This window comes from Oncorhynchus nerka, linkage group LG22 (genome assembly GCF_034236695.1).
Source record: "Oncorhynchus nerka isolate Pitt River linkage group LG22, Oner_Uvic_2.0, whole genome shotgun sequence".
In the NCBI taxonomy this organism is placed as follows: domain Eukaryota; kingdom Metazoa; phylum Chordata; class Actinopteri; order Salmoniformes; family Salmonidae; genus Oncorhynchus; species Oncorhynchus nerka.
In genome coordinates this window covers 26,976,574-26,992,105 of record NC_088417.1, presented here as the reverse complement: position 1 = coordinate 26,992,105, position 15,532 = coordinate 26,976,574, and the positions used below count along the sequence as shown (strand labels likewise).

Sequence of the window (15,532 nt, the reverse complement as noted above, 5' to 3'; positions counted from 1 at the left end):
CTGAAAAAGACAAATGGCATACTTTCAAATAGGGTCCCTTTATACACACCACAAAGATTGAGTGACATAGGAAGATAGATGTGTGTGTGTGTGCGTGAGTGCATGTGTGCGTGCGTGTGTGTGTGTTGCTTGGATGGAGGACAATTTGCAGACTCAACACTTTGATTGGCAATCTGGCTATTTTTCATGGGGCAAATTATTGCACCAATAGCCAGCCAAGATTGAAAGAATGTGTTATTTTACAAGCATGTAAGGCTGCAGTGACCCAATCAATAAGAGGCACCAAGATCAGTTTTGTCAATATATGCTTATTATAGGGAATGTAAGTAAATAAATCAGTGTTTGGTTTCTTTTAGTAGCCTACAAATCATCAAACAATGAAATTAAACCTATTACTTACCTAAAGATGTATTATAGGCTATGCTGTGCTTAATTTCCATCCTTTTTCAGTGTAAATCAGTGAAGTTTGTAGCCACAACAACATCATTAGATATCAAATGTCAAACCAAATGGACAGTAAAATCAGATAACATAGGATAGCTTGTGCCTGGTAAAATCACTAACATCATTCTCTTCCGTAGAAATGCACTACAGTAGCAGCCTCCAACAATGGGGAGAGGTATGTAGAATCCGCTCCTCTGATTGGCTCGGAAGGCTCCGTCAATGGTCTTGCGAAATTTTTTCCAAACAAAAATGAGGTATTGAAGCGAGAAGTTTTAGTCCGACCAGCCTCTGCGATACTCACAGTCCACACATTTGCACGGATTTAAACTCCTCCTTTGGACTGACTGAACGGGACGCCGAACTACGTTGTTCGTTGTGTGATACAAAGTAACCGAAAGGAATCGTTTTTGCTACTTTGTAGCAGTGGATATTGACTTTGGTTGTAAATCTAAAACAAATATGACTTCATTCAATAAGGGACCAGCCTACGGGTTATCAGCAGAGGTGAAAAGCAAAGTGAGTAAAGAACTAAAAAGTAAATCATTTGTTTGTTTTTTTATAACCACATTTTGGTTTGTAAATTATTGTCGTTATGGATAAACCAACTAAACCAACCAATTGCTGCTGCAGCTGAAATGGGCTACAGAGTTGAACATGAGTCGTCCTTGGTTTAATAGTTTGATGCACTGTTATGGCAGATCATTTTTGGTTATGATTAATAGGCTACAAGGGCCATTTTCATATGGGACTATTCCCTTACAGAAATTTAGACGGAAAAAAAACAAGTTTCACACATTAATTAAACTGTTTTTTAAACTACCAACTGTTTTTACTTAAGTGTTTTCAAAAATAATCACTGGAAGTAGCATGAGTGTAAGCCAACTAAGCCCAATGCATTGTTTGTAGCAGCGGGACAGGGAGGAGTTCGCTAGTGATGGTTCGTTCGAACGTTTTTTTAATATATTTTTTTTTAACAGTTAACCGAATCGCGTCTGTGAAAGAGCCTTTTTAAAATTCTCCCCAGACAACGATTAACTACAGAAAAGTTATACAAACATTCTCTGAATATTATAATTCCTCACTGCAGGAACAATAGTAAGGTGAGAGACTTTTTCTGGTCCACACATTTATGCAGTCCGTTGTTTTTTTTTCTCTTCAGGCCGCCTAATAATGTCGTCATGTAAAGCTGTAGGATATTTGAACTCCCATGTCAAGATCTGACATAGTGCTAGGCAACTTTGTAGGTTTTACATTAGAGATCGGTTATTACTGAACATTAGCCATTTTAGGAGCCAAATCACCTGCTGTTTTAACTGACCTGAGCCAAATAAGCCAGCTCACTGATAAGACTGACATCATTAGAGTCTGCAGTATAGGGGCAATGGGTAGGCTATGCCCCCACATTTAAATGTGGCAATGTGGTTATTTAGTGTAACTTGAACAACAAATGCAATGAGAGGTGAATTATCGGGTTGGGCCCTGGTTTAAAGCCACAATCCTGAAATTGTGTTTCAGCCAAATGGCAGCCCATATAAATGAGATGTAACCACCAAATCTCTATTTTTGACGTAAAAGACACTTTTTTTTTTTTACATTTTTGAGAAACTTGCCCCAAACAGCAAGTCACTTCCTCAAATCACTTAGCCGTGAACTCACTCCTAAAAACAGAATCTCTGCTGTATTCTTTGACAGTCTCTCTTTGGTCAAGGTATTACAAGTTATGACTCTTACATAGGTTAGTATCAAATGATTTGTTATTTGTTATTTAAAAATAAAAATAGTGTAATTTTACCCCCAACTTCATGTTATCCAAGTACGATCTTGTCTCATCGCTGCAACTCCCCAACAGGCTCGGGAGAAGCGAAGGTTCGAATGAGCGACATGAACTGGTAGCATTCTGGACCATTGCTACTCTAACTTCCACGATGCATACAAAGCCCGCCCTCCCTTCGGAAAATCTGACCATGACTCCATTTTGTTCCTCCCAGCCTATAGACAGAAACTAAAACAGGAAACACCTGTGCTCTATCCAACACTGGTCTGACCAATCGGATTCCAAGCTTCAAGATTGCTTTGATCACGTGGACTGGGATTTGTTCCGGGTAGCCTCAGGCAACAACATTTACGTATACGCTGACTAGGTGAGCACATTTATTAGTCTGTGCATCGGTGGGGATGTACCCACTGACTATTAAAACCTTCTCTAACCAGAAACTGTGGATTCATGGCAGCATTCGCGCAAAACTGAAAGCACGAACCACCGTTTTTAATTATGGCGAGGCGACTGGAAACATGACCGAAAACAGTGTAGCTATTCCCTCCGCAAGGCAATCAAACACGCAAAGTGTCAGTATAGAGACAAAGTAGAGTCACAATTCAACGGCTCAAACGGGAGACCTATGTGGCAGGGTCTACAGTCAATCACAGATTACAAAAAGAAAACCAGCCCTTTTGCAGACATCAACGTCTTGCTCCCAGACAAATTAAACAACTTCTTTGCTCGCTTTGAGGACAATGCTGTGCCACTGACATGGCCCGCTACCAAAGCCTGTGAGCTCTCCTTCACCGTGGCCAACGTGAGTAAAATATTTAAACATGTTTACCCTCACAAGGCTGCCGGCCCAGACTGCATCCCTAGACGTGTCTTCAAAGCATGCGCAGACCAGCTAGCTGGTGTGTTTATGAACATATTCAATCAATCCCTATCCCAGTCTGCTGTGCCCACAGGCTTCAAGATGGCCACCATTGTTCCTGTTCCCAAGATAGCTAAGGTAAACTGAACTAAATGACCATTGGCCTGTAGCACTCACTTCTGTCATCATGAAGTGCTTTGAGAGACTAGTCAAGGATCATATCACCTCCACCCTACCTGATACCCTGGACCCACTCCAATTTGCTTACCGCCTCAATAGGTCCACAGACTATGCAATCGCCATCACACTGCACACTGCCCTATCCCATCTGGACAAGAGGAATACCTATGTAAGAATGCTGTCCATTGACTACAGCTCAGCATTTAACACCATAGTACCCTCCAAACTGGTCATTAAGCTTGAGACCCTGGGTCTCGACCCCGCCCTGTGAAACTGGGTCCTGGACTTTCTGACTGGCCACCCCCAGGTGGTGAGGGTAGGAAACAACATCTACCCAGCTGATCCTCAACACTGGGGCCCCACAAGGGTGCGTTCTCCGCCCTCTCCTGTGTACTCTCTGTTCACCCATGACTGTGTAGCCATGCACGCCTCCAACTCAATCATCAAGTTTGCAGACGACACTACAGTGGTAGGCTTGATTACCAACAATGACGAGAATGCCTACAGGGAGGAGGTGAGGGCTCTCGGAGTGTGGTGTCAGGAAAATAACCTCACTCAACAAAACAAAGGAGATGATCGTGGACTTCAGTAAACAGCAGAGGGAGCATCCCCTCATCCACATCGACGGGACAGTAGTGGAGAAGGTGGAAAGTTTTATGTTCCTCGGCGTACACATCACGGACAAACTGAAATGGTCCATCCACACAGACCGCACAGTGAAGAGGGCGCAACAGCGTTTTTTCAAGAGGCTGAAGAAATTTGGCTTGTAACCTAAAACACAAACTTTTATAGATGCACAATCGAGAGCATCCTGTCGGGCTGTATCACTGCCTGGTACGGCAACTGCTCTGCCCATAACCGTAAGGCTCTCCAGAGGGTAGTGTGGTCTGCACAACGCATCACCGGGGGCAAACTACCTGCCCTCCAGGACACCTACAGCACCCGATGTCACAGGAAGGCCAAAAAGATCATCAAGGACAACAACCACCCGAGCCACTGCCTGTTCACACCGCTATCATCCAGAAGGTGAGGTCAGTACAGGGGCATCAAAGCTGGGACAGAGCAACTGGAAAAACAGCTTCTATCTCAAGGCCATCAGACTGTTGAACAGCCATCACTAACATAGAGTGGCTGCTGCCAACTTACAGACTCAAATCTCTAGCCACTTTAATACCTTACTTTAGTCACTTTAAATAACACTACTTTAATGTCTACATATCCTACATGATTCATCTCATATGTATATACCATATTCTATACCATCTACTGCATCTTGCCTATGCCGCACGGCCATCGCTCATCCATATATTTATATGTACATATTCTTATTAATCTCTTTACATATGTGTGTGTATAAGGTAGTCATTGTGAATTTGTTAGATTACATTATATGTCAGAACTAGAAGCACAAGCATTTTGTTACACTCGCATTAACATCTGCTAACCATGTGTATGTGACCAATAAAATTGGATTTGATGTCCCACTGGTTCATAACACATTGGCCTAGGCTACCGAAGTTGTCCCCCTGTAGGAAATGACTGAATCATGACATCGTCGATCAGCCTATCCATCGGAAACAGGACAGTGTAATGTGTAATGTTTATGTGAAACTGTGTGTCGTGTACAGTTTCTATCTGCCCTGTCTCGGTTTGAATTGATAGCAGTGGTGCCAGATGCCAGCCAATGTTTCTCTTTCTCCTGATAAAAGATAAGCATGCAGTCATAGCCTGCTGTTGGCCAATGATGTGAAAATCCAGTTCGAGAGGGATGATAATGAATATTTTTCAACAATCCTTGAGGAGAAATTGACCAGGAGGGCAAAAACTTGTGAACAACACAGTGGAATCAAGGCTACTGTATTTAAGTGTGTTGCAGAACGATGAGATCATCAACAAACCCAGTGTTAGAGTAGCCTACACAGTCCATTCATACATTGCCTTCCACTGGTTGGCTTTCAAGTGACAGATTTCTATGTCAACTTTTGGCACACTAAGTCAGGAATTTGTCAAACACTCCAGCAGATTGTGAATTTATCAACCTCTGATTAAATACACACTGCAGAAACTGGAGGAAACTATATATGCAATCACTTGTATTGTACGGGCTTCTTTGGAAGTCACATGTCAGATATGCTTAGAATTCCTCAATGATTCTTCTCTATTACCAACATCCCCTAGTCTCACATTGCCACACTTCCTGAACGTGAGAAACTGGAACCTGGAAACCGGCAACAAACAACCCAATCTGAAAGATCTCTAATTCACTGAGCTATGGTGCTCTCTCTCTCTCTCCTATGATTTGTGTCATTTTGAGAGGTCTCTCTCTGCCTGAAGCTGGGATATTACAAGTATAAATTCATTACGCTGTGGTTCCAAGCAGAGTGAAAATCCTGTGGCTCAAACCATCTGTTTCTCGTGCCTTAATGAGACCTGACCACCTCATTCCTTAATTAGCACAGTTTCTGTTGTGGTCCATCTGATCCACAAAGTGGTTCAAGACAGGCTACAGTTTTATGCTACTGCGTCATGTCTCCTAGCTGTACCTACTGCCCCTGTTTACATTTGTACTTTAATTCACATTGTGGTGGTATGAAAAGCTTTTAGTTAAGGTAATCCCTTGAACCTTGACAGGATCAGATGAGCGATGCTAGTACAGCCAAACGCTGGCTCAGCCGGGAAAATATTAAAATGATGTTAGCTCTCGTTCTTCTAATGCGTGTGTGCTTTCTGATATTTTCCAGGGTGGCTGCCAACACACATGCTTTATTTGAGGGCTAATTGTGATAAATATCCAGTGCATTCTGAAAGGGGAAATGGAAAGCAGCTTAGTTTCCAATGTAAATGCTTGCTAATGTCGAAAGATGACCAGCAACTGTCATTCAACCACACACGCGCGCACTTTAAATGAATAATAGTTGTGGTCCTTTCCTGCTTGATTATGTTAGAGAAAAAGCTGAAGCTGAATGTTTGGAACAGTCTGTGTTCCAAAGTTACTTTCCTCAGCCCATATTGTTTATAAAGTCAAACCACCACTTTACTTATTTGTAATCAAACAAGCCAGCAGTGCTTTCCAAGGGATCGTCGCCACTCAGGTTGAAGTGTTGACCAAATGTTTGACTGACTGACTAACTGGTGTTTTTTTGGGGGCTGGGACTTCTCAAGTGTTTGTAAAATAGAGCAGGAATTCCCTCTGGAGCCTGGGAGCACATGAACTCACATCTGTCATATCTTTCCTACAGCAGTTGGAGGGTGGTGAAGTTAGAGTTTGACTGCTCTTGTTAGGGTAGAGCTTTTGGCTGAATCCGGTGCTGTGTGAAAGAGGGAGTCGTATTAATGAGGTCAGAAGACGTTGGGTCACCACCGAGTAGCCTATAGCCCTCCTGCGAATTTCATGTTGCGTTTTGTTTTCAATGACTTAAATGTAAATGTAAATTTCAGCCCAAAGGTTTCAGAAGTAAAGATTTCCACCCAGAAAAAAACAACTTAATGTTCAGTTTGTTTCTCACCCAAAGGGTTTCAGTGGTAAATATGATATTTTCTCCAGCTGGGTCTGATAGGAGATCCCATCACATTTATCTGATTACTCACTAATACATGCTTGCTAAAATAGTTGCTCGTAGATAGTGGGGCTACAAAGCCTCGCCATTCATGTAGGTCTGAATCTGCCTTGTTTGTTTTTCCCCACCATTGAAGTCTTTGGGTGGGCGAGTTGTTGGTTCCTCAAGCAAACAGAGCATTTGGTTGTATATCTCTGCTGAATCTTTGGCAGGAAAAAGATTGCAGACGTTCAGTCTTGGAACCATAAGACACACAACAATGCAAGCTCTGTCCATCTCCTCTGCTCTCCTCTACCTCAATGTGTGTTTTCTCTAGTGGCCCTGGAGCAGGCAGGGAGACCTGGATAGGAGCCCGGGGTTGGCTGAATGAGGCCCATCTCAGGCTTCCCTGGCTTTGAAACAGAACAAGAAAAATGAGTCTAGGTAGTCCTTCTCAAAAGTCCAGGTAGTCCCTCATGTTTTAGTCTGTTTTCTATGCTTTGGTGCCATATGAAAATGACCCAGATATGTGGTGGAGGACTGGTTATTGTGGGGTTGTCTTACCCCCCCCCCCCCCCCCCTCCCCCTTTTTAAATAGTAAAACACCGTACCATTACTACCAATGTGGGGGAGCGCTGCAGGGAGAAGTGTTGGGGGATGGAGTGTTCCCCTGCTATTTGCTGACAGGAGACAATTCCCTCCCTACTATGGTTCAGGCTGGATTTTCTTTTCACAGTGAGAGTGATTCCTGAATTCCTTGTTCTGTCGCATTAACCCCTGAGATGCTGTTTTGGGGTGAACAGAAATCGAGCCCTTTTCCTGAAACCATTGTTCAGCTTTTTTAACTTTCACATCCCCAAGATCGACACTGGGTGTTTCACCAACCTTGACATGTTCAACTTTGATGAAGGCTAATGTTAGCTAGTGCACTTATTTATCTGTGATAACACTATTGTCTGTAACAACATGTTAAAGGCTTAATCTACGATTTGTTGACTCTGTTTGACTTTTTTGTTATTGTTAGTTGGTTTCTTGCTTAATTAACATCAGAAGCTCTTTCCACATGTCTCAAGTTTGGTTTTTATTAAGGCTCCAAACTATATGTAAACATTTTCTAGTTCACTACATATTTTCTAGCACGGCCAATCACTTCACATTATGTGGTCTACGGAGCATTTTCAGAGCTAACGGATAGTGGTTAAATATGAATGAATACCAGCTGGACTGTTTGTTCAATACTTCGTCATGTGTGTCATTGAACAAATAATTAATCAAGTGGGGGTCATTCTGGTCATAGACTCTGTCAAGTTCCCTGTTGGAGATGCCCTCAATTCTTTAAGATATTGTATAAATGGGACCGATAACTTGATTGTAAGGAACTTCATGACTATATAATTCCCTTTCACTATAAATTGTTTCAAAGAGAAACAATACCAGACTGGATGATACACATGTTATTGATTTTAAACAACGATTGCCTCAACAGTGGTGTATCTAGCCTATATTGAATTGATCGTGTTGGACTTCTGGGGCATTTTCTCCCTTTTTTAAACCTTCTTCTCCGTCCAGATGTTTTCTAGGTTCTGCAACGTCATCAGGAAATGCTTTGGAGTACAGTGTTGGGTTGTGGAAGACGGGCTTGTCTGGGGTTCAATTCCAGTGGGGTTTAGCCCATGTAGCTTTCCAGATTTCTCCTCAGAAGCTTTCCGTTTAACGACTCCCAACACATAAGAGAACTGGGGGGAGTTGGCAGTGTTCCTAGACTAGTACTGCTGTGCTGGGAGAGAGAAGTGAAGAGAAATCTCTCCCCTCTCTAATCCTCCCTGATTTCTCTGAGGGCTCTGTGTGTTCTCGGGTGATGGTTTGGCTTCCAGCTGCTGTCAGTCAGTGGCACAAAAAGCCTCTGATGAATTTTTGTAAATGACAGTGTGCTGTCAAGCTTGTTCAGAAGGGATTGACAAGTTCCTCTATAACCCTTCCACTCCATCCCAGTCCTCTCATTGAGTCATGTTTTGCAACTAGAACCCCACTTTGGTCTTTTTACAAGATGGAGGGACGTTTGAAGATTTGCCTTTGCCTGTTATTATGTGAGAACAGGGCCTCGTTTCTCACTCTCTCTCCCCCTCTCTCTCTCACACACACACATGTACACCGCTTCAGAGAGGGCATGTCTTTCTGGTGACGGCCTTCACATTCCAGCTGACAGGATTTAGTGTGTGTGTGTGGGGGGGGGGGTGAGTGATAAACTGTAGTTAAATGAAAACAAGCCTTTCTCTGCCGAGTAGGGGGGGAAGAAGTTGGCTACAAGTTTATGGGCTTCAAGCTTTCAGTCTCGCATAGTAGTGCTAAAAGGCTGTCATTACCCCAATGGCTTTATTAGCTTTCAAATGCCTGGTTTACATTGCTACATATAGCATCGCTCTTGAATCCCAGTATTAACATGTGGTGCTAAAGAGCTTAATATCCGCACACTGGGAATAAGCTACAGTTGTAGAGTAAAGGTGAAACAAAGAATGGACTATAATGTAAGGAGTGGAATGGAGGCAAGATGCTTTGTCTTCTTCCTCTTTGACTAGATTATAGAGATGAGGTTGTTTGTTTAACTGACTCCCGTGTGAACTGTGCGGTGCACTTGTTAAAAGCCCATGTTTATAGGACATAGGCCAATGTTGAAGTGTTTGTTTACAATGGAATATGAACTAATGGGTGACTGTAGCTGCGAAGCACAGTTAAATATACTCAGTAGTGTGACATTTGTAGAAAGGACCTGGAAACATTCCATGGCATTGTGCAATCTAATTGTGGGTAATTGACTGTACAGTACTTGGTCATTTACAGTAGATTACAACTCATTCAATGTACCATTTTTAGCAGATCCAGAGAGCCAGCTTGGAAAGTTTCCAAGCCCTTGACTTCTCGTGGTGTGTGTGTGTAATGGAGAGAAAGCAGTGGGAGAAGAAGAGGAGCATGCCATTGTAATTGGCTTCACATTCACATACACACTTCCTCTTCCTCCGATGGCTACTGTCCATGCCATGATGCCAATAGCATCACTTCCCCTGTGAGCTGTGTCCTGGTGCACATTAGCTACCCAGCATCTTAGGGAGCTGACCCTGGGAGAACGGACTGTCACTAAAACACAAGACTACAATAAATAGATTATTGCCATTTATTTTCCTGGCAATAGACCAGGATTAAAGTGCTCTAGAAAAAACTACATCGGACTACACCAATGGCCTTAAGTGTCTTCGTTTGTGCTAGTGTCTGTCAGTCTCGAAAATAGCTTCTCTTTTAGTTCTCAGTAAACCGTGGTTGCATCATGGGCTCCCTTAAAACACACAAATTCATGTTGTTCATTTCTCACACTGGCTTTGAAGCCGATGTGGGAATCTGAAAGCATTTCTGACGTAATGTTGGGTCTCACTAGGACAGTTGACATCTTTACTGTTTGTTTGGACACAATAAGGTTCTAACAACAATCTATATTACATGAATCACTTAGCTAAATCACTTAGACTGCTGCACCACTCAGGAGCCAAAGGCACGGCATCTCAGTGCTAGAGGTGTCACTATAGAACCTAGTTCAATTCCAGGCTGTATCACAACCGGACGTGATTGGGAGTCCCATAAGGTGGCGTACAATTGGCCCAGCGTTTGTCTGGGTTAGGCCGTCATTGTAAATAAGAATTTGTTCTTTAAACCTCCTTAAGGATCGGAACCTTTTTTTTTAATTTTTTTTTTTTAATTTTCGCCTAAAATGACATATCTAACTGCCTATAGCTCAGGACCTGAAGTAAGGATATGCATATTCTTGATACCATTTGTTTGTGGAAATGTGAAATGAATGTAGGAGAACATAACACATTTGATCTGGTAAAAGATAATACAAAGAAAAAAAACATGATTTTTTTTTGTTCCATCATCTTTGAAATTCAAGAGAAAGGTCACAATGTACTATTCCAGGTTAGGCGCAATTTCGATTTTGGCCACTAGATGGCAGCAGTGTGTGTGCAAAGACTGATCAAATGAACCATTGCATTTCTATTCGAAATGTTGTATTGAGACTGCCCAAATGTGCCAAATTTGGTTTATTAATAAATGTTCAAGTAAATAACTGTACCCTCTCCTCAAACAATATAATGGCATTCTTTCACTGTAATAGCTACTGTAATTTGGACAGTGCAGTTAGATTAACAAGAATTTAAGCTTTCAACCCATATCAGATATGTCTGTCCTGGGAAATGTTCTTGTTACTTACAAACTCATGCTAATCACATTAGCCTACATTAGCTCAACCATCCCGCGTGGGGGGACACCGATCCCGTAGAGGTTAACTGACTTACCTCGTTAAATAAAAAAATACACGTCTGGTTGGCACAACATTTAAAGCCAAACGTCTGGGCTTTTATGCTATTCCAGACAGAAGGTCAACATTTGAGCTTTAAGCCCCCCCCAGTCCCAGCCTGTTGATTTACCCCACAGCTCAGTACTTACTCTGCTGAAATGACACCCTATTCCTTTTATAGTGCACTACTTTTCACCAGGACTCTAATCAAAAGTAGTGCACTAAATAGGGAATAGGGTGCCATTTGGGGCACATATGTAAAAGCCCAGCTTGCTAACAACTTCTTAGTCTTCTCGATGGGGAAAACGTTTTTATTTTATTACAATGTCAAAGGACATTATGAAACACGCCATGCAACCCTGTAGCTTGAACATAGATGTTCCTCTAGGTTCTGACAACTTTTACTAACCCACTGTGTGCTTTCACCTTCTCAGATCGCAGGCAAATATGACATGCAAAAGGAGGAGGAGCTTCGGTTCTGGATCGAGGAGGTGACTGCGATGGCCATTGGCGAGAACTTTCAGAAGGGCCTAAAGGATGGAGTCATCCTGGGAGAGTAAGTGTCTGTCACCGTCAGCCCTGCAGTAAACACACTGCAGGGCTGGTTTACATTGCTGTGTGTGTGCGCCCTCCACACTATGCTGTGATCTGCAGCTAATGTTTGCAGAGTGGAGACGGACTAGGATTTTACATATGAGTAATCAATCACACTCCAGTCTATCCAGATTGATGTGGTGATTTGCGTTTTGTCTGTTTGTATATTCCAGTTGAATAAACATATTGCAGATATTGTCCTCAGCATATTTTCCCCCCCAAGGATTATACATATTTATTTTTCATTGAACTTGAATACTTTAAACTGAATGTGTGTAAGATGCATAAACATTTCGCTACACCTGCGATAACATCTGCAAAATGTGTACGTGACCAATCAGATTTGATAGACTGACCTTCTCTCTTTCTTAGATTGATAAACAAACTGCAACCTGGCTCGATAAAGAAAATTAACCACTCACAACTGAACTGGCACAAGGTAGGCTAACCTAAACCTCAATGTATGGAGTGGTTTAGAGTACTGTCTTCCGTAATAAAATAAAAAGCACAAAGACAAAAGGGTGGCTGTTTAGCTCATTAATACCGTTTAAGACCTGCATGGAGAATAAATGGACTCCTTCAAAAGGCTTAAGCCTTCAGCTCACTCTCTCTCCTCACTCTGGCTCTCACACACACAACACCTTCTTTATGGATTTGTTACTTCCTGATGTTCTTACTAAAGCCCCCCCCCCCCCCCCCCATCTCTGCTATGCCCATCAGGAGGATATGTCACAGAACATTCTGATAGAAATGTAACGTGTAGAAAATATATTGTCTTGTCTTTCTATCTGTAACCTGTGTTTTGTTCCCCCAGCTGGAGAACCTTGGCAACTTCATCAAAGCCATCCTGGCCTACGGCATGAAGCCCAATGACATCTTCGAGGCCAACGACCTGTTTGAGAACGGCAACATGACCCAAGTCCAGAGCACATTGCTCTCCCTTGCTAGCATAGTGAGTGTGATACCCAGGGGTGTAGAAAGACTTCCTTAATTATGAATAGTATTTAGATTTTTTTTAAACATACAAGACATGTTATGGTACAGTTAGTGTCTGCTGGGAGAAAGACTTTGACACCTACTGTAAAGTGTTATCAAGACATTCTGATAGGGTTCCTTCTCTCCAAGGGACTTGTAGCATCAATATATTTCCACATTCAAATCTTCTTCCACAGGCAAAGACCAAAGGCATGCACACATCGTGTGACATTGGTGTGAAATACGCAGACAAACAGACACGCCATTTTGATGACGATAAGATCAAGGCTGGACAATGCGTCATCGGACTGCAGGTAAGACATGATGATGCTCAAACAGCCACAGGTTGTTGGACTGTTACTGGATGTGACCTATATAATAAAATGTTTTTTGTTCATTATTATACCTTTCAATATTTTGCCAATGGAAATCATCCTGATTTAATGAATGTTTTGTATGTAGCTTATTTAACTGATTCTTCAATCGCTTGTAATAGATGTAGGGCGGCAGGTAGCCTAGCAGTTAAGAGCGTAGGGCCAGTAACCTGGTTCTAATCCCCAAACGAACTAGGTGAAGTCGCTCTGGATAAGAGTGTCTGCTAAATGACTAAAATGTAAGTGTAATCCGTCTATTCATCTATGTTCCTGTGTGTTTTAGATGGGGACCAACAAGTGTGCGAGCCAGGCTGGTATGACAGCATATGGGACCAGAAGACATCTTTACGACCCAAGGTCCCAGACAGACAAGCCTTATGACCAGACCACCATCAGTCTGCAGATGGGTACCAACAAAGGAGCCAGCCAGGTATAACCAATTATGTATATAAACACTGTGAATGTCTATGGGTAGAACGAACACTGATGCATTTATAGGGGTCTACTTCGATGGAACCTATGTAATGGAAGGAACTAGCTAGCAAGTGCTACTTTCAAGAGAGCCAAGGGAATGTAACGGAGAGCAATGGGATCTAGTGTACAATATGACGGAGACTTCACATGGCTTTTCATTGCACATCGCCAATGAAAAGACAATCAAAGTCAACAACTGTTTTCCTGGAAAGCTCCTAAAGTGTGTGCCCCCCCCCCCCCCCCAGGCTGGTATGTCCTGCCCAGGAACGCGTCGGGACATCTTCGACAATAAGCAGGTGCATCCAGTTGACAACTCCACCATCTCCCTGCAGATGGGCACCAACAAGGTGGCGTCCCAGAAAGGCATGAGTGCGTACGGGCTGGGACGCCAGGTGTACGACCCCAAGTACTGCGGCTCGCCCACTGAGCCCGTCATACATACCAACGGGAGCCAAGGCACGGGCACCAACTGCTCTGAGATCAGCGACAGTGACTATCAGGCAGAGGAATTCCTCCAGGAGGGAGAGGGGGAGGAGTACCCAGTGGCTTATCAGGAAGAGGACAACTACAGCGATGTGGCCCACTACAACAACATCGACCAGGGAATCGACTATTAGGGATGTCCGGGGCCATCTGGCACTAGCCTGGTCCCAGATTAGTTTGTGCTGTCTTGCCAATGACCATAGGCGTTGGCAAGACCGCACAAACAGATCTGGGACCAGGTTAATCCGGCGCCACCTTAACACCACCACGACCGCTAGACGGAGCAGTATTAAACCAGTGTATTTTATTGATGACAAACAGAGCAAGTCTTTTGCTATCCTCGCTAATCTTTAACATTTTTTTTATTGAAGCACAAGAGATAAATATTGTCGAGTGCGTTCCTTCTCCACCACCTCCCCAACTCTCCTTCCATTTGAGCAGTAGTGTTCATGCCGATGTCGTTAAAGCATAAAGTGCTGAGATAGTGTTGGAGATGCTATATTATTATACTATTACATTATGAAGTATGGGACACTGTGAAGTAAAGAATCATTTTGCCAACTTTGTAGCATTTGCAACCATTCTACTTTTTTGTTTTATCCCTTAGACTTCTTTTACTGATCATATCATCCCTTTAAAGGAATTAATTCACCGACTGCTTTGCTTTCTGCCAACCTAAAAGGACCAATTATTACATTTTTTACATCAATACAATTGAGTGAGCCTCAGAGTAACCAGTGGCCGTCTCGTCTGTTTAAATTTTTTGGTATGTTTCAATACAAATCACTGCACCATTTATTTTCCTAAAATCGCACAGAGTAATTTCTAATGGCTATTCCATTAGACCAGATGCTTACAGTAGGGCTAGTCTTATTGTGCCATGTCTCATGTTCTTATAGCCACCCTCCATTCCCACTGTATTTATTGCCATGTCTCTCATTATAAACTAGTGTGGTGTCTGAAAAGGCACCCTATTCCCTATATCGTGCACTACTTTTAGCCAGGGCTCTGGTCTAAAGTAGTGCACTATATAGGGTTCTATTTCAGACGCAGCCTGTCCTGTTATGTAATTATTTTTTATTTTTTTTAAAGCAAGAATGTATGTTCCAAATAAAGCCTATTCCTTGGTTCTCCAAGCTTTCATAGTCCATTGTCAACTTTATTTGCACTGTCTTCCAATCTTTTATCAAATTTCCTCTATATAAATCGGTAATGTAATTGAACCAGAATTAAATGACATGCCTGAAGCAGGAATGATTTTTCCACATTGTGATTCTGATTGGCATTTGCCCTTTAATATTAACTGGCTTGCAGGACTTTTGATTTCATTAGGAGGGCATGCTAGTCTTGTACATTTTATGATGACGAATTGGAACATCGCTGAGCTTTGGTTGTATATTAAAACTATTCATATAGACCTAAAATTACTCTCAATATTCTGTTTGAGTCTTTAGCCACAGTGGATGTCTCTGAGACGGCTTTTGGAAAGCAGCC

The 15,532-nt window shown here is 42.5% G+C and overlaps 1 protein-coding gene across 3 annotated transcripts; it reads left to right on the top strand.

Moving 5' to 3' along the window:
• Positions 1 to 707: 707 nt before the first annotated feature.
• Positions 708 to 15,174, top strand: LOC115105055 (calponin-3-like). 3 transcript variants are annotated; one of them, XM_029626597.2, is made up of 7 exons: positions 708 to 960; positions 11,573 to 11,694; positions 12,105 to 12,171; positions 12,547 to 12,684; positions 12,905 to 13,021; positions 13,365 to 13,511; positions 13,801 to 15,174. In XM_029626597.2, the coding sequence occupies exons 1-7, from the start codon at positions 904 to 906 to the stop codon at positions 14,170 to 14,172; spliced, it is 1,020 nt and encodes a 339-aa protein (XP_029482457.1). In that variant the 5' UTR covers positions 708 to 903; the 3' UTR covers positions 14,173 to 15,174. The 3 variants fall into 3 exon arrangements, with proteins under 3 accessions (XP_029482457.1, XP_064863179.1, XP_064863178.1); XM_065007107.1 differs by lacking the exon at positions 708 to 960 and adding an exon at positions 961 to 979; XM_065007106.1 differs by lacking the exon at positions 708 to 960 and adding an exon at positions 3,457 to 4,283.
• Positions 15,175 to 15,532: the final 358 nt, after the last annotated feature.